Source organism: Ischnura elegans, chromosome X (assembly GCF_921293095.1).
Source record: "Ischnura elegans chromosome X, ioIscEleg1.1, whole genome shotgun sequence".
Taxonomy (NCBI): Eukaryota; Metazoa; Arthropoda; class Insecta; order Odonata; family Coenagrionidae; genus Ischnura; species Ischnura elegans.
This window is the reverse complement of record NC_060259.1, coordinates 42,212,749-42,234,282: the sequence shown is the minus strand read 5'-3', so window position 1 is coordinate 42,234,282 and position 21,534 is coordinate 42,212,749. Positions and strand designations below refer to the sequence as shown.

General features: G+C 36.6%; 2 protein-coding genes and 1 long non-coding RNA gene across 3 annotated transcripts in view; 1 reads left to right on the top strand and 2 right to left on the bottom strand.

Annotated features, from left to right (window-relative positions):
* LOC124170562 overlaps positions 1–6,907 on the bottom strand; it is a 67,489-nt gene extending 60,582 nt beyond the window's left edge. The window contains exons 1-2 of the mRNA XM_046549362.1: positions 6,770–6,907; positions 1,523–1,676 (exon numbers count right to left, since the gene is read on the bottom strand). Coding sequence (XP_046405318.1) covers positions 1,523–1,676; positions 6,770–6,772 — 157 coding nt within the window. The 5' untranslated portion in view covers positions 6,773–6,907. The remainder of the gene's footprint in view (positions 1–1,522; positions 1,677–6,769) is intronic.
* A 160-nt stretch (positions 6,908–7,067) lies between these two features.
* Positions 7,068–15,155, top strand: LOC124170565. The gene is made up of 3 exons (XR_006867510.1): positions 7,068–7,363; positions 7,451–7,502; positions 15,049–15,155. It is a non-coding gene; the product is annotated as an uncharacterized LOC124170565 (long non-coding RNA).
* LOC124170564 overlaps positions 12,665–21,534 on the bottom strand; it is a 64,647-nt gene continuing 55,777 nt past the window's right edge. Inside the window, exons 2-4 of the mRNA XM_046549363.1 lie at positions 19,073–19,145; positions 17,153–17,326; positions 12,665–15,260 (exon numbers count right to left, since the gene is read on the bottom strand). Of these exons, the coding sequence (XP_046405319.1) occupies positions 15,025–15,260; positions 17,153–17,326; positions 19,073–19,142 (480 nt within the window). The 5' untranslated portion in view covers positions 19,143–19,145 and the 3' untranslated portion in view covers positions 12,665–15,024. The remainder of the gene's footprint in view (positions 15,261–17,152; positions 17,327–19,072; positions 19,146–21,534) is intronic.

The following is a 21,534-nucleotide window of genomic DNA, read 5'->3' as shown; positions in this document are numbered from 1 at the left end:
GTAATATTTTCTCTTCGCTTTTTTCTTAATTAATTTATCCACTTACTTTTTTTTAAGAACCCATCATGATCAAATGCATTTAGTTTACTACGCATTTTCTTTACTCTAGCAGCAGCAGTTGCCTAAGGTTTTTCCACCTCCATTTAAATTCTGAAAAAGCATCAAATTTCTTATTTTCAAAGTTTCAGGCATTACTCAGTGGTGCTTATGTAAACTTACTTAAATAAAAATACTTCATGTAGTCCACATTGATTATTTTCTGACCTTGATTCCCTCGTAGTAATCAGTCACAAAAATAACATATGCTATAATCACTCACGCACTGAAACATGTATTACGTGTTGGCTAAAGGCAACTGTAAATTCTAGTATCATCAAACATCTAATCGAGAACAACTATCTTAGTGATTTCACATCTGAGATCTACCACACACTGAGACAAAAGAAATTAAGTCCCCACTTTTTGTCATGAAGAACTGGAGATTAATGAGGTGACAAAATCAAATGAAACGCAGGAATTAAAAAGTCATGTTTTACCATTTCATTCATCTTACTTTTTCTAACCTTCTCTACCCGCCCTCTATGCACCTAAAATTTTACTTGTTCTTCTGTTTACTACAATGCATACTTTCAACCACAGCACCTACTCCTCTGCCACTTTGTCATTTCATGACATAAACGTAATACCTGGCCCTTCTATTAACCGATGCCAAACTCCCCAACCCTGAGTGCCCAGAGCACAATTTTAAATTTAAATTACCATAGGCCTAGACTTTTCTGGCCTAAATGTAAATAACGCTTCATTTTATGTTTTAGAATTAAATATTATCAAAATTTAGTAATGATATGAATAGTGAATTCATTTTTATGTATATTGCATATTATGTTATGTAGTGTCCCGTACGTAACGTTACGTACGGGACAGAAAGAAATTGAACATTAGGGTATGTTTAAATTTAATTATTTTTTCACAACATCATAATCATTTAGTTTGACACAAAACCTGTTTAGAAAATTGTATTTTGAGTAGCTGTTTGTCAAGAAACTTGGTGAAAAAATAAATTTATCTATTTTATGTTACGTACGGGACAAAGAAACAATCTATTTTTAAACATTGTCTTTTACCATTATATAATCGCAAAATTAGGATAAATTTGTGATAGAAACTCTTATACTGTACTATATTTTGATATTATAATTACCAAGACAAATAAAAGTAGCATTTAGTCAAGCATTGATATGGCAACTCAACCTATGAAAGTGGCAATTTTTGAACAGCTGATGAAGAGACGACTTTGAACCTAGGTTACCAACATATTTAAACATATTTGACTAAAATTCTTAGTAAATACTCATAATATAACCTTATGAGAAGACAATCATGACATAATAAGTTAAATATAAAAAAATATTTTTATTTCCAAAAGTTACCTATTTTCATGGAATGGCCCGTGTATGCAGTTGTATCGTTACCAGAAAAATCAAAGCAAAAAGTCATTTCTATGTTTGACTGGTCCATTTACCTTTTTCTCTGCGGCTGAAGCTCTTTGCCAATTCTACCTCAGCTTCAAGAATATTAGTTTTCAGAAAACTCTGTGGTGTTACTGGTTGACAGACTGCCACAATGTTTTCGTATTCTGCCAATACTGCTCCTAAGATTATCAGTAGCCAAATATCCTGTTTAAAGAGAATGCTATCTTTTAAAATCAGCCTTAAATGAGTTATACACCACTGAATATAATAATGACACACCCAATATTTTTACCTGATTGCCCATGAAAACATGAATCACTGCACAAAACAACACACTTTGGCAAACTTATAAACTATTAAGTGCACTACTAAGGAACATCATCACAGCTAAGATATCATATCATTCTATTATGGTAACTAATTTTCATGAGGTAGCTTGACTTTTAAATAGAAGATGAGAAATTAGAATGCCTGATTTCTCTTCATTTGCAATCAATTCCCAAAATACACAGAACAGCACTAATTTTTCAACACTAAAATTGATAATATTTTCATGTCCCCGAACAACTGTCACAACCCCACCCCACAGGAAAACCAACTATGCATCTATGACACTAGGGTAAAATCATAGCCTCATACTACGGCAACATCAATCATTGACCCTTCATTGGGAAATGGTGGGCATGCTTCATTAACTAGAAATGGATTTATAAACACAATTTGGCAGTTGGCCCAGAGGAAATTAATTGTTGGCACAACAAAACAAAATTATTTGCTCAATATGCAGTATCTTGATGGGGAATCACACTAAATATTTTACTGTTTTTCTATTTTAGTGCTATGAGTGAAATTCCAGGATGCATTACATGAAACATGAGCAAGTTTGTTTACAGTGAATTATCACATTTATCATATTATTTAGTTCCTAAATGACTGAAGACCTTTTTATTTTTATCTTCAGTTAAGGTTAAAGTACATAGTAAAGGATATTTATGATAAGTTCATCACCTTATCTGGTTTAACTGATGTAACGCTATGGGTTTGCTTTCTTTCAAACTGTGATTTACAAGAGTAGCAATTGTGATGGAGGCTGAGCCAAGACTTAGTAGGTTGGTGTTTTGATCATTACATGAGGATGCAAGTATTTGGGAGTTGAAGGAAATATTCTCGTCTGAAAGGTTTTGGCCCATATTGTCAATGCATCTCAACATGCAGTTCTTCAAGGATAACTGAGTGTAGGAACTTACTTGTGGGGAATTGGAGACAATTTTAGGTCTGATATACCCAATGGGTATTGTAAGATTGCCATCCATCCTAGATTATTGGAAAAAGTTGGAAAACATCTTCGATTTTCCTTGCCTTTACAGCACTATTTCCCAAGACCGATTTCAACTTATTTTCCATTGCATGCAATTTGGCAGAAACCCTGAAGTTATGATATGATACCAAGTGACCCCTTGTATAAAATTTGACCCCTTTTAAATTCATTCACTCAAAGAATGAAAGAAATTTACTATCCAGGTAAAGAACTCTGCCTTCATGAGTCCATGTTGCTGTGCGTCACAAATATGGCATAACATTATATATGCTTCCTAAGCCTAATTGTCTCGTGCAAGATGTTACAATTTACACTGGCGTGAAGAACCCTGATGTTGGAGGCAGGGGACATGCAAGCAAAGTTGTGCAAAAATTAATGGATAGATTTATTTTCTGTGGGCACAGTTTATGCATTGACGTAACCAGGATTTTGAAATGGGGGGTTGTTTACCGGAGATTTCGGGGCCCTTCCGGAGAGTGCAGGGGCCATTTTACTCGTTTTTGGCATCTCCTACATGGTTCAATGGAGGTTGTAACCTGGAATCATCCTCCCCCCTGTGGCTACACCACTGAGTTTATACATGGAAAATTACAATAATTCTGTTGAAGTATCTAGTGAGTTACTCAAAAAGGACACACCACTGAAACTCGAAGAAAAACAAAAGAAATAATCCTCCTTGTGTCCTCAGCAAGACTCTAAAAAGAGGAGAATTAGTATAGCTCTGATGGTGCATAATGTGCAGAAGTTCCAGGGCTGTGTTTGAACCCTTGTTTCGAAGAATTTCACAATTATTAGTAAATGTTTGAGGCATCAACACTACAGAAAATGTCAAAAAGATAAAATAATTTTCACACGTTTGCATGCAAATCTAAGTTACTAGTAGATTTAAAAATTTAGAAATGTGAAAATTAAAAATCGAAAACTTTTATTTACCCAAAATTTGATGTATGGGTAGTGGATGACATGTACAGAAATATTTATCCTATTTTACATTTCATTAGTATAAATCAATTCCGCCAACATTTCTGAAATTATTTCAAGCTTCTTAGTTGCTACGTAAAAATAAGTTGTACGTCATTCATAATGCTTGTGTAACGGGTTGCATAAACATCCGGATCATTTATCACGCTAGTGCGGATGGCATCACTGTGATGCCATCAACAAATTGTTTAATAAATAGTCAACGGAATATACAATTTTTTTATTTTCATATTTTTGAAAAACACAGTGAATGCAGTGAAAAAGAATTCTCCCCCAATATAAAACAACTCTGAGAAAATGTAACGCAATGAAAAGGTTATACGAGTAGTCAGGAGTTTTACATCGTCTGAGATTACCAATGCATGCATGTGGCACAGAGCTCAGGGAAACATTTCTTAATAATCACCAATTAAAATTGCCTATGGTCGGAAAGTTTCCTTCTTTTGTTAGGGTATTAATAATCCTTATTTAAGCCAAGTGCTACCTGCTATCAGCCTGGATCGTATCAGTGCTCATAGCCTTGCACCAAGGTGGCCTCACACGACAGCAGCTGGAACCAGAATGACATCACATGGGCTTTTCCCAGCATTCATACTTAGCTGCTGCGTTTTTGCAAGCTTGAAAATTTTCACTTTTCATTTAATCACTAAAAATAGACATTGTCATTTAAAAATCTATAAGTGTGAAATACGCACTCCAGGAGTAATAATCTTTCGATTTAGGCAATTTAAAAAAATAGGAAACCACCCTCTTAATTAGTTTTCTGGGAATACCTTCAATGCCTTCTGATTTTCTTCAGCTAATGAATTATTCTTTCATCAAAATATTTGCATACATGCTTATCTGCCACATGTCGATTCAGAACGGCTTTAAGGAGTAGTGCAGAGACTAAGGAATGGGAATAATATTTCAATGGAATGAGCCAACATTCAAAGCATCCTTCACGAGAATATTACCAGCCAGACAGCTGGGCGAACTGTTGAACTGATAATAATTGAATGTAATATGAACAATGCAAATTGGTTGTTTCAGGAGGGGGGGCATTGCTTTACTACTTCCCACAGCAGGTGGATGGCATTTACTTGGAGGAGGAGACCAACAGCTTAGGTTATGCACGCTTTAGGGAAAGTAGATGTGGGGAGAAACCCAGCATTAGCCTACTCAATTCTTAACAAAAGTTGCCAAGATGGAGAGCTCTCCACAATGCACACAGCAGGGATTGGGAGTCTCAGCAAAGTCTCCATCATAGTCAGGTTTTGAACCCTGAACTACCAGGTTGGAAGCCAACACTCAAGCCACCATATCTTGAGCCAATCCATGACCCACATGGTACGCAGTACAAACTCTTGTTGGATGACCATATTAATGATTACCATTTTTGGGAATGTTAAGAGAGGGGGAGGAGGCACCCTTGCATAGGATAGCTTACACTGCACAACCAAATAAAAAAAATAAAAAAATTAGTCCAATGTCAGGCCACCATCAAATACCACCAAAATAACCATCAAACATGGTCGGAGTTTTGGGGGGCCATAGGGAGCCTGCCCCTCCCCCCCCCCCCCCTCCCCAACTTAAATGGTAATTTGTCCAAAAAAAGTATGTAACCTGAAGAAATACCAAAACATTTTAACCTTAGATGGTACTTTATATGCTGTTTTCAGAGGCTAATTTAACCTACTTTTCCAGGGGAGGACCCTGGGGGCCCCACCCCATTTCACTCGGGTGTATACCATAGCTCCTAAACCCCCGGCAGAGTTGCTCCTCCCCTCCCCCCAACATAAAACTCCACTCCGCCCATGCCATCAAATAAAATCTTGAACAGGACTTTATATTTTATACCATATTAATACACAACATTTTTCATTTTATGTTGCTTATAACATCAATAAACCTACATTTCAAATCGCATAGGTTAAATATAGGAAAATTTATTGGAAGACTAATGAAAGAATCTTAATGGGAACATGCATTGCAACAATAAGGTATGTGATGTCGATATTGTCGGAGTCGTCCAAAGGGATGACGTATTTTATACCATAGGAAAAGCTTAGGGGGTATTTTTGATGAATAATAAAAACGGTAGAGGGGGAAGGGATTGCTGCTGTTGGGGGACTGCATCAAAATTATCGAGGAACAGTGAACATGTGGGTGCACCCCTGAATACAAACGTATACGCAGATAACAATGTCGATTAAAATATCATATCAATTAAAACTTTTCGTCAAAAACTGTCACCAAATAAGTACCTTTCCATGGCGGTGTCAGGAGGAAAAAATGAAATGCACTATTGATGGGAAAGGGACGGGGTACTCCACATAATTAGAGCTATTCCCCGGTGGAACAGAGAAAACATGCAAAATTTCGGCTTCAATGAAACTTTCGATTCTACCAGAAACCATCCCATGTCCCATACATCAAAAGATTCCCCTAATGAACACACCTGGAAGCCGTCGCAAACTCAAGTCTCGGTAACATGGTCCTTGAACACGCGTGATAGATGAAACCAAGTCCGTAAAATAGGCGTAACAATTACGTATAGATTCGTTCATGTATATACTCGCGTATGCATCACGCAATAACAGTCACAGATATCCAAAAGAAACTTAACATCCAATGACATAGCAAATGCACTAGCAATAGACACTTGTTGCGCCTTCCACACAAATTACGTCAACGTCAACTGTGAACTCAGCTACGACCATTTCTGATGGTAAGAATTAAAGAGAAAACGCCTGATAAGAACCTCAAAATTTTATATATACAAACATAGGATACCACAAAGAGACAGGGACTCAAAACAGCCATCAAAACCAATGACGGGAGTCCGCAACATGGTAAGTAGTTCTGTTAACATTCCGCATACCTCTTGAGCTAAGCATCTTCCTCAACAGATATTATAACCACGAATAACAAATTTAGTATGAGCTATTAAAGGGTATGTGCAAATGGGGGACTCCCACTTCAACGACAATTTAAGTATCAAGAAAGACGAACTCACCATTATTCGTCCACTTCACGAGCTCAAATCCATAAGTGATCAACAGTGCCTTCGTCCCCACTGGTTCGCTGACAATCACCAAAATAGGGACTTCAACACAGATAACAGGTTACTATATTGAGTAACAGGAAAGGAAGAGATGACCAGCAACTACAGTAGACTGCCTTTCAAAAGGATTTAATTCGCCGGCAGCAAATGTGAAATAGGGCGCCACTAGCCGATGGTCGTTCGACTACGCACTCGATTAGCTGAAAAACCCATGCATTCGTTAGTGGTTGAGAACCAAGGAAAATCGTAGAACAGCGAAACTACCCTAAAAATTCTATAAGGTTGTACGAACGGTTGATACCACGAGTTTATTTTCGGATGGCAGGGGTGGGTGTTAAAATCTTAAAAAATTGCAATATCTCGATATCTCGTTTAAAAGTGGTCGAGCGAACTTGATTGGTCGAAAGTCTGTGGTGCGCAATTGAAGCAGTAACTTCATGGGTGCAATGGTTCAACCTCAAAATGTGTCATTCATAAAATTTTTTTATATGTGGAATATTCATGTGTGCCTTCACGCTGAGTATTATATTTGAAAATAGCTTCATGGTAAATTCTTTCTTTTGATTTATATTTTATATTATTAATTCCTTTTCAATTGCACTAATCCTTGGGTTGATGGTTTACTGGGTTTAGATAGATCTCATAAGACGATGATCATATTGCGCAGAGGAGACCCTCCACAAATGTAAGTATAACCCTAGTCGGGAATTAAATTCATTCAAATTATTGATATGCCTTGATAGCGCATAATTAAGGCTCAGTTGGTTGTTCTTATGGCATATTTGTAGAATTATTATTTGGTGTTACTGATGTTGATTTCTGATTAAAAACGCTCACTTTAGTAAAGTGTTATTGTTAGTAGTCATTTAGCAGATTTCTTCAGTATGGGGTATTTATATGAATATTTGTATTTGTTCTTGGTGAATGCAATTCCTAAGCTTATTTTATCTTGAGAATACTACCCCCTTATAATTAGCATCACTCGGCAGCACAAGAGTGTACTTTACATTGATTAGTTGGTCTCACTTCTACCTTACTTCAGTTACTACACAAAATAGGAGCCTCTATTATCTCTGCTTCAAAACAAAGCGCAAGTTCAATGTACTTATGCCTTGAATAGCAATTTATTTTTTCCTTAATGCCCTTTTTCATATTTCTTTAAGGTTGGCAACTAAATACAAACCTCAACATTTTAGGAAGTGGGATGTTTGATTTCTCTTTGAGTTTCAGCCCACTGGAAAATTTCTATCCTCCCCACTGACTTTCAGTTGTGGTCAGCTCCTCTCTTCTTTGTTCATGGAACTTCAGCTTGATTTAAGCTGTGAAACATCAAGTTTATGCAGGATGGTAGAATGCATGGCATCCCTTTGCCAATTGTGTGGTCAGGGAGGTTCCCTTGCCACCTCTTTTAGTTGCTGCTTAGATGTAGCTGTAAATACTCACACTTCTCCAGAACCTTCCAGATCAATAGGTAATTGCTATACCTCATGCATATTTTGTATCTCCCGGCAGTGTGACTCCAGGAGTTATTTTTGGGTAGGTTGTGGAAACCCAGCCAGCTTATCCATGTGGCAACAGCCCCTAGATTAGAGGGAGGTCCTAACGATGGGTATGAGTCATTCCACGTCAAATCAACGATGCTCTGACAACCACTGACTTGTATTTTCTTGATTGTGTAGGCATTCATTTTGGTATGAATAAAGAGTAGGTATGTAAAGTTTTAGCACCCAAATGTCAATGGTTTATAAAACATGGGCAACTGAAATTTGAAAATTACCCAACGCACAGTCCGTTTTGATTTTTTTCATCAATAACTTGATTCCTTTTGGATGAAAAGTCATGATTTTTTTCCTGATCCTTCAACTCACAAGAAAATTTGTATCCTTGATAACTGGCTGAAAAAACCTATCCATGAATAAGAGATCAAAATAATCTTGCAGCCTGTCCCCCACAGTCTGAATGTTCAGGCCACTATTTTCCAAAAAAGGGTTATTGAGAGGGTCCACCAGATTATCAACCCACACAGCATTGCTCGGCTGAGAGAGTATTGAAGGTTTGGGAGAGGGAGTTGGGTTGGATGAGGGAGGGGTGGAAGAGGCAAAGGTAGAGGGTGTGGTTAGGGATGGAATGCAGGAATCACTGGCTCTAGAAAAATGGATCAAAGACAGATTTGCAATAACTATTGCCTCCATCCCAGATGGGTCCCTTACGTTTTTTATTCCTCATCCTCAGATCTGCTCTCCCCATCCATTTCTCCTCTCATTCACTGAATCAAGGAAAGAAAAAAAGTCCTCAGAGTCTATCTATGTCAGCATATAGGTCTACTTTTTTAAAGGAAGCCACTCTAAAAAGTTAATAATGTTACTGCAGTGAAGAGAGAGTCATACAAAAATGCATACATTTTCCAGAAGAAAAAATTCTGAAACGCTAATGATTAGTCAAATACATACTAAAATTATTTATACCCCTATTATCAAATCTGAGAAAATTATGTCTTTAATTCAAATATAGTTTCCTACACATGTCAACCATATATAGCAGTGGTACTCAGGGGCGCAGCTAAGCATTAAGGGTAGGGGGGGTTTTAGGTGCAAATAATACTTCGGGATTTGGGGTTATTGCATACCCAGCAGGGTAGTGGGAGTTGCGGGGGGCCCTCCTCCAGAAAATTTTTAAGATTAATAGTTCAAAATGGTGAGTTTTACGGCTTTATGAGGGGAATTTGATTAATCCTAACACTTTTCCATAAGTAATACTAATGTAATTATGTAAAATGGATTAACCTTAAAAAAATTCTCTGAGCTCTAGGGGGGGATTTTATCCCCCAAACCCCCCCCCTTGCTGTGCCACTGGTGGTACTATAATATAATGTTCAACAGTTGGTGAATGCCTGCCGTAGGCAACTTTTGCCACACATCTTTCTGGTGGCTTGCTGGGTATTACACGCTTGTAAATATATAAAAATGAGCAGATATATAAAAGAGGATGTCTGTCCGCTATGCGTTTCTATATGGATGCATGGATTGCCACCAAATTTAGTGCATGGGTGCATTTCATGCTTCCAAACCCCATAGTGCTACTTTCGGTTGTGTCTGATGCGTCCTTACCATTGTTTTATTACTGTTTGTTAGGTCTCATACAACTCCTGTGGTTGGACATCCTACCTTCTTGACACGATCAAAGATAAAACATAAAATCCTGCTCTAAGTTCTAAGTTCAAATGTTTGTCATGAGTTTTCACGTACTATCTTCCTCTATTTCCTACAGTTCAATGGACAGTGTAAAGAAGTAGGGTGTGGAAAGATGAGGTTTGATTCTTGGCGCTAACTATTTTTTCTTCCATATTTTCCAGTGATTTATTAAGCATGCATTGTGTGTTGCGGTACTGTAGGGGTAATTTCCAAATTTTAGTTGCTCATATTTTATACGCTATTGACACTTGAACTATATAATTTTATTTTATGTACTCTCTATTCATATCAAAATAAATGTCCTTAGGTAATGTCATGATAATCCAAGTCGGTGGGTTTCATTTGGTTAAAACTTAGGTTGATTTGACATGGAATGAAACGTATATCTGAGTCTACCTTCTGGAGCTACCCCTGGCTGTAGTCCTTATGGCTGAATAGCTGGGTTAGGTTCAGCATGTCAGTATGTGCTGAAAGCAGAATATACGTAATATACAGTAAACCCCTGCTTCACCATGGATTTCACTTATGATGGATTCTGAATGGGATCTTGAGTTGAATTTTTATGCACTTTATAGCATTTCAAACTTTGTGAATTTTATTTCTGCTCGCACAGCATGTCATCAATTATATACTTCTATGCCTTATTTGTTACTCAAAAATTTATTTTACGTTGCAACATGTATATTAGGGCAGATGGGAAAAATCTATCTTCTTGAAATCCATCTGGCCTAATGAAAAAAAGTTGTGGGACTGATCAGAAATAAGGCCAAAAAAATTGAGATCTATAGGTGAACCCCTGACCCTCACTCAAACGCCATTTATTTGGGGGAGGGCCAAAAATCTTAAAATTTAATATTTTATAGTCATTACGTATAGATTTTGCTGAGTTACTGTGCAATAAGGCCAAAAGGGCATAGCAGAATAAGAAGGTGAAAAGTCCCCCCTCCGGGATTTTACCCGGGCTTGGGGCATAGGATTTGGGATCAAAAAGGACTAACCTCCCCACACTTCCAGCCCGCTAGAGGCCCACCAGGGCCAGCTAGCTCAAAAATTCGATTTTCTCTGTTTTTTTAAATATCTCGGGGTGGAAAGCATAATTTTTAATGCAGTTTGTGGCATTTGAGGGCTTTAGGTTCTTCCATGAAATTACCATTTTTATATTCCAATGTTTTTCAGTGCTTAAGCCACAGAAAGCTGGGTGAGGGGGCTCTTGAGAGTTTAAACCCCTCCTTAAAGTGTTTGAGGGATAGGTTGTTAGGTGTACCTCCTCCGCATGAACTCCCCAATATATTTCTGGTTAGAGCCTTGTTCAGGCCAGCCACTGCTGCCTAAGTAGCGCAATTTGTGATTGTATCTGTCACTTCATCTGCAAACCATCCCTCGAAAATTGTTGGAAAGTTGCCTTGGGAAGAAACACCTTAGTTATGGTATTAATTTACTAATCCAAACCAAATTCTTCTCACTGGAGTCTCATACACCTCTTATCCAGAAATACTGATATGTGGACTTGCATCACATGTATTGTAATGCCTCATATGTGCATCATGGAAAATTTGTTTTCAAAGGTTTTGAGAGGTGAAGCAGTGACCACCCTACTGCCCATTTCCTCCAAGTCTTCTTCTAACGTTCTGATGACTTGAAAAGAATTGTTTTTTCTTCACTAGAAGAAATGGTATTTCAAGCCTACCACAACCTGTAATAAAGTGAATATGTCAACTGATGTTTCTCCGTGAAAATGTTCTATTTCTGTGATTAAGCTGAAGGCTTGTAGCTTGTTTCATTCAATTGGCATATTTATTATCATCATTATATCAAACATTTTAAATTCCTGTTCTGAATTCAGGAGACCCCATGGGTAATTGAAAGCATAAACTGCCAGGATTTACAGACTATTTCTTTATGGAGTTATCCAAATGGATCTCAATAATTTTTTACCTTTGAAAGCGACCTACAGGAAAGGGTTAAAGGAACATTTCAGGAAGTGGAGAATTAAAATTGATGTTTTATTCAATTATTTTTCCATTTTGATGAAATATTTATTTGTGAGAAAAGAATGCGAATACAAATATTTTAGTCCTTTTATAATTTCCTTCTGCAGTGATGCGCTGTCTGTCTTATAATTAATTTCAATGAAGAGTCAACATAACTGACAGGAAGACATGAGATAATTTATATAATCATTTAATAGATTTTAAACAGTTTAACAGATATATCATGTATATAGAAAAGGAGCCATAATAAATAGTAGAGTGTAGTTATCATGTAGATTTAGAATTAGTCAGTTGGAGCATTAATTTTTTATTTGTTCTTTTCGGCATTATGAAAAACTAGGTACTCTTTAGAGTTAAATGTCCTTAAATCCTTTTATCTCTTTGCTCTTAATTTGGTGGACATTTTGTGCATGCTCACCCCATGTTGCAATATATGGGCACCTTCTGGGAAAACTGAATGAGAAAATTATAGATTTACAGTTGGATTCATATTTTCTCATCAGAATGGAAGTCAATCGTATTTTGCTTCTCTTAGATAGCTTCTCATGTAGACTGAGAATATATATTTTAACTTTTCATCAAATTTATCTTTCCCTGCCTTGGCTAATCTTGCAAGACACATTGAATCAAACTGAATATTTTATTTAGGTTTTTTTCTGAAAATAAAGGTTGATTTTTGAGTGTGTTAATCCTTATCTGTGTACTTGTTGGTTCACATTTCAGATTCCACTAATTGGTAATTTGGAAGTATGTAGGCACGTAGCAAATCGTGTTACTGTGGGTCTGGGATCATCCATAAATTACATATTGGGAAAATTTTCCCTTTATTTCCCTTGCTATGTTTTCTCAATTCTAAAATTTTACGTTTTAAGTTGTCAGTCATCATTGTATGCTTATAATTATCTCCGTGAAAAATTTTACTTAAATGAGAATATTAAAAGTTTAAGTAATTATCTATATCATTTCAGTTTAGTTGAAGTTGTTATCATCAGGATATTTTAAAGATTTACCTGAACATACTCATGTGTTTGTTAGTCTGGAAGCATTCTGAGATTACTAAATTTCAATCATCTCAATTGTAATGTGTGCATCAAAACACATAGGTGTCATCTGCACTCCCGTGTCAAGTCCTAATGCTGAAGGTCAAGGTTTGAATCAGCCTTGGCAGTGATTTTCTATCGAATTTGAAATTTTCATGTACACTATACCCATAGCAGTTCATGAACACTTCAGAATTGAAGTGGATATCATTTACCTGTCCTCATATAAACTAAATGAACGAGTATCCTACCAGTTAATTGACCTAGGCCATCTTATCACCACATAAACATTCTTGGATGAAACAAAAACATACCTTACATTTATATGATGAAAAATTACATTTGAAGCTATTTTTTGACTGCAGCAAAATGCTAAATAATAAGGCATTTCATTTTGCCTAACATTTTTGGGATTATTTTAGGTAGGATTGGTGATTAGCAGTGAACTAGTTTTCAGCACAGCTATAGTTTGCATATTTGAAACTATTTTTAGACGCCCAAAGTTAATGCCGCACAAATGATCATCAGCAGTTAGTATGTATATATTTTGTGCATATTGCATTAAGTGTTTAAAACAAGTCTTATGTGTGTAAAACGTGTCTTATGTCTAGGATAGAGTTTCAATTTAGAGGTTTGAGTTTGTGTTTTGTTTGATTTATTTTGAGATTTAAATTCTTCAATCAGGAGATATATCACTTCTTTGATTTCAGGTCATAATGAAATATGTACCTCAGAAAGGTTAAAGAGGCTGCGTAGTGCATTTTTTTGTGGAATTTTTACTAGGTAATTAATTTTAAACTCAGACTCGATGTGAGCCAGCATTGTTTTTTGCTCTCTTGGTGTTTTATGGTCCTGATAGTAGCTTCTCCTTGAATAATGAGAACGACTCAACTTACCTTAATTTCCTGCACCCTGGAGTAAACAATGATTTATGATTATGTTAAGGATTCTCTCATCCATTCCCACATTTTAATTTATGAACAACCCCATTTTTGCTTGGAAGATGTTTTATTGAGGTAATTTTCCATACTAATTTAATATCCTATGTGGAAGTATATTTTCGTATTTGGCACAAGAACAATTTATACTCCTTCTGTCCATTCTATCACATCAGCTTTCACTTGCATCGCAGCAATACAAAAAGGCTTATTAAAAGCTCTTGATGGAAACATATCTATATTAGTATGTATATTTCTTTTGTATTGAAGCCTCTTTCCTAGGAGGTATTCATTGTAAAAATTAATTTTCATAGCCACGTTAAATCCAGGGTACTTTTGCCTGTTTTTTTTTTCAAAGTTATTTTTTGTGGAACACCTCCCTAAATTGCGTTTGGCACTCCACTGAAAGAATTGATATGTAAATTATTGCATCAACAGGCTTTATAATTTTTGCCACTTATACATGTACAAGTTAATCAACAGTCATAAATTATAAAATATAAATAACCATTTGTGAAATTGTAAAAAATCATGCTTCTAAAGTTTTTACATTTGGAAGAGAAAACATTCCCATTTTTGCCTTTTGTCTTAGTGGGGACCATAAAAGCAATAGGGGAGTAGTAAGAGCAGCTTTTGTCTGTCAAATGCGATGATTCCTAAAAGAGATTAGTCCTATATATTCAGTTCAACATGACTCTCTATTAAAGATGGTTTTGCCTAGGGCACCTGTGCTTGCTGGACTCAGCGCTGTTGATCACAGTCCCCGTACCTTCATGAAGATAAGTTTTCAGATGTTTGGAATAAGTGGTGGTCATGTGGGTGAACTGTTTTCCTCTCACTGTATCATTGCATGTCTCACGTGTATCACCAATCATACTTAGGTCCATGGAAGACCTCATTCTCTGGAGAAATGGGAGCCTGAAATTTGGGCAGAGCTCTTTGTCTTGATTTGTCTCTGGTGTTTTGCCCTCAGTCCTTTTCGTGAGGTTTCACCGGTGTCCTTGAGTACCTCTAATGCATGCATTTCCCTCATGCTCTTGCTCTCCCTCATACTGTCCTGGATGTTGGTAGGGAGCCCACGAGAAGGTGGAGGAAGAGCAGGGTGGAAAGAAGGAGTGGAATGATGTGCGTTGGAGTGACATGGGAAGTTGAATTGCATCCATCATAGTCACAAGTGAGGACACAGCCAGTCATTGTGTGCTCCTGATACCGGAAGACGCCACATTGTGAGTCCATGGTCTTCATGACACAGGCACGAATCACCATCAGCTCCCATGTGACCACTGGGGAAAAGCAAATAATCATTTTAAATTAAGTTTTACTTGGAACATATGTGAAATGAATTTTAAGCATCACATTTGATCGTTTCGTTTAAAATCTGTGAATTCTAATTTTTTAACATGATACATATCCAAAAGGTGTTGTGAAATTCTCACCTTCCCTTTTTTTGCTATTTATAATGAACAACAAACAAACAAATGACAAAGTTTTAGTAAAAATAAAACTTCAAATAATCCAGACTCAAGTGAAGTGTACACTCCAAATGTAAAAAAATAGGCAACCTGTAAACACCGATACACGATATGCACGCAGTTATGTGGTTGGTGGTAGTGCTGCTGTGGCGATGATGGTGCCAGTGTATGCATTCTCATATAATTTGTCAAAGTTTTTCAATTGGGTGATACTCATGGGCTCATAGCCATCTTTCCCATCAACTATATTCTGCAAATGTCATAAGCCCTTCATCACTGGAATTCAGATGCTTGTGCTAATATATTGTTGTCAGGGAAGTTGAAGTAATTATGTAACTTGAAGCAACTTCAATAATCCTTCCCCCTTTGATTCTAAACATGTCAGTGATAGGTGATAGCTAAGTCACTACATTGTATCTTGTTATTAAACAATGAATTTTTGTCATTTATGCTTGTTTATTGTAAGGTTCAGATTTTTTTATTGTATAAGTATTAATAATGAATGAGTTAACCACAAATGTGAGGAATTATGGGCTTATAATGGTGCTTTGAAGGGATAAATCACTTGCATGAACATGACCCACAATTAGGACTTGAAAAAGAATATGGCCCATAGAAACATACCCCAATTCAGTAAAACCTCCATGCAACAAATTTTTTGGACCAGAAAAACCATAACTTCTCCGTAGGGTTTTGGTGTATGGAGGCGATGTGTGGGTTCCGTCTTCTTAGGGGCATCCAAGTGTATCGTGTGCTTCACAATGCAAGTGGAGTAAATTTTTCAGTCTTGCTTTATTCATCTTAAAAACATTTCCTATAGCAATGATAAACAATTTTTACTATTTGCTATCAAATACCATGTCTATCACTGCATGATTTTCAGTCTTCATATTTCTAATTGCAACAATTGTTTTTCTTGTCCATTCTGCTGTATTGCTTACGTCTTAGACTGAAAGCTCAAGTCTGTGGTTTGCTCAGATTCAAACAATCACAGTAGGACATTTGTGACAAAATAATGTTCCAATACCTTTGTGTTTACCAGTAATTGTATCAGTGCCATTACAAGTTGAGCTTTAAAGTTACTACTTAAAAATGTGCCAGGTATTCCATTAGAGTGAAGACAGTTCTTCAAAGAATCAAAAACAGCTTTAGCAGTATCACCATCAAGTTCCACAAGATTCAGAAAGTTTATAGCATATGTAGTTGGACGACTCATCAGATACATGTAATCAAACTTGACTTATTAATTAAGGTAGTGGATTTATCAATTTACAGACCATTTCTCTCTCATTCTTCATGATTTCATCAACAAATTTTTTCTTCACTTCCTTACTAATGTGTAAAGCAATTTTGGCATTAGCTTTGAGAGAATTTAAAATGTAACCTGTGTTAACTCCATTTAGTTCTTGCATCTCAACTTCCGTTTCAAAGTTGTTAAAACACTTATTTTCTTTGACATCCTTATATGCCATTCAGAATATTTTTCCTGTACCTTATTTATATTATTAGGTAAAGTTAGTTAGTGTGTAAATCTTATAATATATATCTTTCTCTTCTGTATTTGCCAGCCTCAGTGGCAGAAAAGTTGCCCTCAGCGTATTACTAGGAGGACATGCAAGATAAGGTCCCACTACTGAAAAGGGTTAATAGTTATCCTGCTTGGATATGATATTTATGATATAGTCTACTGTGGTCTGACTTACCATTTGTCCCCACAATTTTAATGCAGAAATTGGCTGGGAACATTCCAATGTGGCCTTGCTTTGGTACCATGCACTTCTCTGTGTATGTGGACATGGCTGGGTTGTATGGATCTTCACAGTTGACGTCGCTTCCATTTAGTGATGAGCAGGTGTAGCAGTTGATAGCTTGAGCTCCTGAATGTGTTAAAGAATCAAGTAAAATTAATATTTTAAACTTTCTTGCAGCTCCAGAGTACCATTAAAAATTATTGTCTCACATGGCATGCTAACAAAAATCCTCGTCGTATTAATAATTTGTAGATATGCTGTCCTCAAATAGCAAATAAACTCTGTGGAACTTCTTGGTCTGAGAGCTAAGAAGTATTAAATTCATAAATGCCCTGTTAGAGAACCACACATACCTACTGACTGCTGATCTTGACGTTACATTGAGTGATTAGCTGTGGAGGTGCCTCAGTAACTGAGGAATACTGGAAGTTTATCACATATAGTGGCTGTGATAGACAGTGTATCATTTTAGGATGTAGGTGATGTGGGAACCTGACACACTACGCTTTGAATATAAATAAATGTTAATATTTACAGAATAAGTTGCCTTTAGGCAACCCTCACAACATCATATGCCTATTTTCTAATTCACCTGATGGCTGGCATGGAGTCTTATCTGTAATCATTTATCCTATAGCTTAATTAGCTACATATGGTGATGTTGTAGCAAGAGTACATATATGATTCAAGGATGCACACGAGCATGATGTCCCGGAGTGAGCTGCATGGCCTGGCCAGCCTGGTTGTGACTGTACAGTGTTATGAAGGGATGCCACCGAAATCAGTGATTTGACATCAACAGAAGTGTATAGGACTACGAGATATACATATTTTTTTATAGATAGGGAACATAGAGTGGAAAAAATTGAGTGGAAAGGATCACTTTTTTTACAACAGATGCTTTGAAGTATGAGAGAGGGATGATTATGAATCAACTAATTTGTAAATGCAATATTTCCTGGTATCACATCACTTGAAGGAATTAGACAAAGCATTCTTATATGTGTGATCTATTGTTTGTATGGAGGAAAACAAGGTAATAAAAGGTATAAATTAATGCTCGGCAGATGGGATGATGGGAGTACAAAATATTGCAAATTATGTCATTCCAGGGACTTCTAGCCCTCAGTTCATGAAGCCCCCTTTGTGCCTTTCACAAGAGAAGGCTAACGTGGATGTTGCATTTCTCTCCACCCTTCCTTCTCTACCCTCCCTCATGGCGTGAATGGCCTATGTCATTTTTCGCCTCCTCCAAATAACATGCAATACAAACTGGCAAAAATTCTGGCTTGATAGCAATATTTTAAAGTCTGATAGTTTTTTTTAGAGCTATTCATTATAATGAGAAAATATATGTGGTAGCTAACAATGAAACTTATAAAATCATTGAAATCAATGGAGAACAAACTTTAAAATGTTTGATATGGTTTTGAGAGCTGTTAATTCTTTAAATATTCATTTTAATATTATCTTTGTATTTCATTTGGTTGACTTTTCTCACTGAGAAGATTTTATGAGGATTATTTGAGAGTTAATTATGTGTTAATACCTATTTCCTGTTTTGTATAGTGTGTCTGGCAGTAATTCTTCGGCAATTTATTATAATGCATGGAAGCTTGTTGAATTTATTTTTTTCTTGAAATTGTTATAGTCGGAAGAGAAAATTTACTGGCCAAGATGGAAATTTCTTTGAAAACTTAACATTTGTAGTGTATACCAATCAATCAACACTTATGTACTACCTTGATAGTTAACATGTTATATACTAAATTCGTTTGTTTCAACTTGAGTGTAAAATTTATACCTATTGATTATGCTGCTGATGCCATCAGCTATTTTTATTGGTATTGTCATATGTGTTGTACCACTCACCTTGAAGCCAAGATACAGCTGTGAAAATTATCACCAGGCTTTCCCGAGAGAGCACGGCAGGAAATCCCATTATCTGCAAATGAATGGAAAAACAAGGATATAAAAATTTATATGTTGTGATTTATTTAATTTTTGCCGCATAAAATTTTGAAATTTAGATGGCATCAATGAAATTTGCTATGAAATTGGAAAAATCATAAAAGAGAAGATAAGAGACTTTCCCAGCTCATCAAGTATGATCACTCTGTTTGGGTGTTTCACCAATTCACTCCATGCATTTATATCTATGGTTCGACGTATTTACTGTATACCATATGCGCATAATATCAAGGCATCAGGAAAGGTGAAAATTTTTTGTTAACATAATGTGAGGCTTTTTTAGCATTGGGAGTCAGTCTTTTGTTTTTGGTTTTGCCATGGCAACTCCCTCTGCGTTTTGCAAACATTTCCACTTAGTATGTACCATTGGTATGTCATAACCATAGATTCAGGATGGACGAAAAAATTCAAATAAAAGACAATATAAAACTTTCCTCGCACATAAGGGTAAATATTCAAGTTTCCCACCTTGTCACGCACTACTTCTCAGTTAATAAGTTGGCTGGTGTCATATTTTAAATCCGATGGCCTGATGATGATGCAAACCACCAGCATTGCAACATCGTCACAGATGCCAGGATATGGCCCAGGGGAAAACCCAAGGGATTCTATGGCATAAATAAGCTTTTAAGTAAAGGATTTCTAATATAGAATTTAAAGAAAGGAGGTAGTTTCCTTGTTTTTGTTTCACCCATGGGCATACCCAGCGAGAGGCAGGGGGGAGGGGGGGCGGCTGCCCCTCCCCAGAAGCAAAAATCGCAAAAGTCTTTAAGCAAAATCAGTACTGAATTGAAACGGAAGTATTCAACGAATTTTCTTTAAACCAACGAAAAATGATATATATTAGTATAAGATATGTAACTAAAATAAAACTATATTTTCAAGGAAATAATCTCATAAATCCCATGGCTTGCCCCCCCCCCCCCCCCAACTAGTTATAATCCTGGGTATGCCCTTGGTTTCATCCATTGGAAAACCTGATTATGTTCTCAGTTTTTTCACTCAGTTGATGCATGAACTGAAAATATTCAAATGATCACTACATCTGAGCTACTCCTGGGCATTATGCATCGATCTCTTATGGTTCCTTGTTGTTTACACTCTTGTGAGGGATTCCTTCCTTCAGTAAGTGGTTATCCCGGAATGAGTGAATGAACTAAGACTCTAACGATGTCACTAACTCAACTAAAGTGGGCAGCAACTTTTGTGATTATTTGTTCTAATTTGCATGAGGATTCTGTTTTCAATTAGAATGGTATATGGTGTAACTTTGTGAAATCTATAATTCAGCATGGATTCTGTTATTGTCGTAACTTGAGTATCTTTTCCTTCCATTTTATTCTTTTAAGGTTGTGATTTCAAGTCTGAGTGAATGATCCAATTGTGATCTGAGAAAATGGTTAATAGTATAACAATTCCAATTATTTAAATTGGTGGTTTACAAAATCAGATAAATTTTACTTCCCATTAGGTTCCACCCACCCACTGTGTCAATTAAATCTCATAATTCCCTTTACTGAGTCTCAGGCTAGTATGAAAGAGATATCACTGTATAAGGGCATTTATTTGTGAGAGGTTAGGCTGGTCATTTTCAGTCAATGATTTCCACTGAGTTGGGCCAATTATATCTTCAGGGATGAATGATACTTTGTGTGACAGATATGGGCGTACCCAGAAGGGGGCACGAGGGGGAGCTGCCCCCACCAGTGGCGCAGCGAGGAGGGGTTTGGGGGGTTAAACCCCCCCTCCCAGAGTTCATGGAAATTTTTAAGTTAAATCTATTTTACTTAATTGGATTAATATTGCTTATAGAATAGTGTGAGGATTAATAAAATATGACTCGGAAGGCCGTAAAAATCACCATTTTGAACCGTTTGTCTTAATTTTTTCCGGCGGAGGGCCTCCGCAACTCCCGCTTACCCTGGCGGGTGTGCAACACCCCACACACCCCTAAGTATTTGTTGCGCCTAAACACCCCCCCTCTGTTATTGTCGTAACTTGAGTATCTTTTCCTTCCATTTTATTCTTTTAAGGTTGTGATTTCAAGTCTGAGTGAATGATCCAATTGTGATCTGAGAAAATGGTTAATAGTATAACCCCTAGCCTTAATTCCTAGCTGCGCCCCTGGCCCCCACCTAGAAGCAAAAATAAATTTAGTTCTCAATGAAGGTTTTGAACTAATTTTCTTTTGAAGAAAAATGAAATTAGTCTAAGACATGGAGATAAAATAATAATCATTTTTTTTCAAGCAAATAATTTTATAAACTAATAAAGCGCTGTCATAAATCTCTTTAAATTCGGTTTCATTAACCTTTTCTGTGTTATAACTAGAACGACCACGGCCTCCCCCCCCCCCTAGTTTT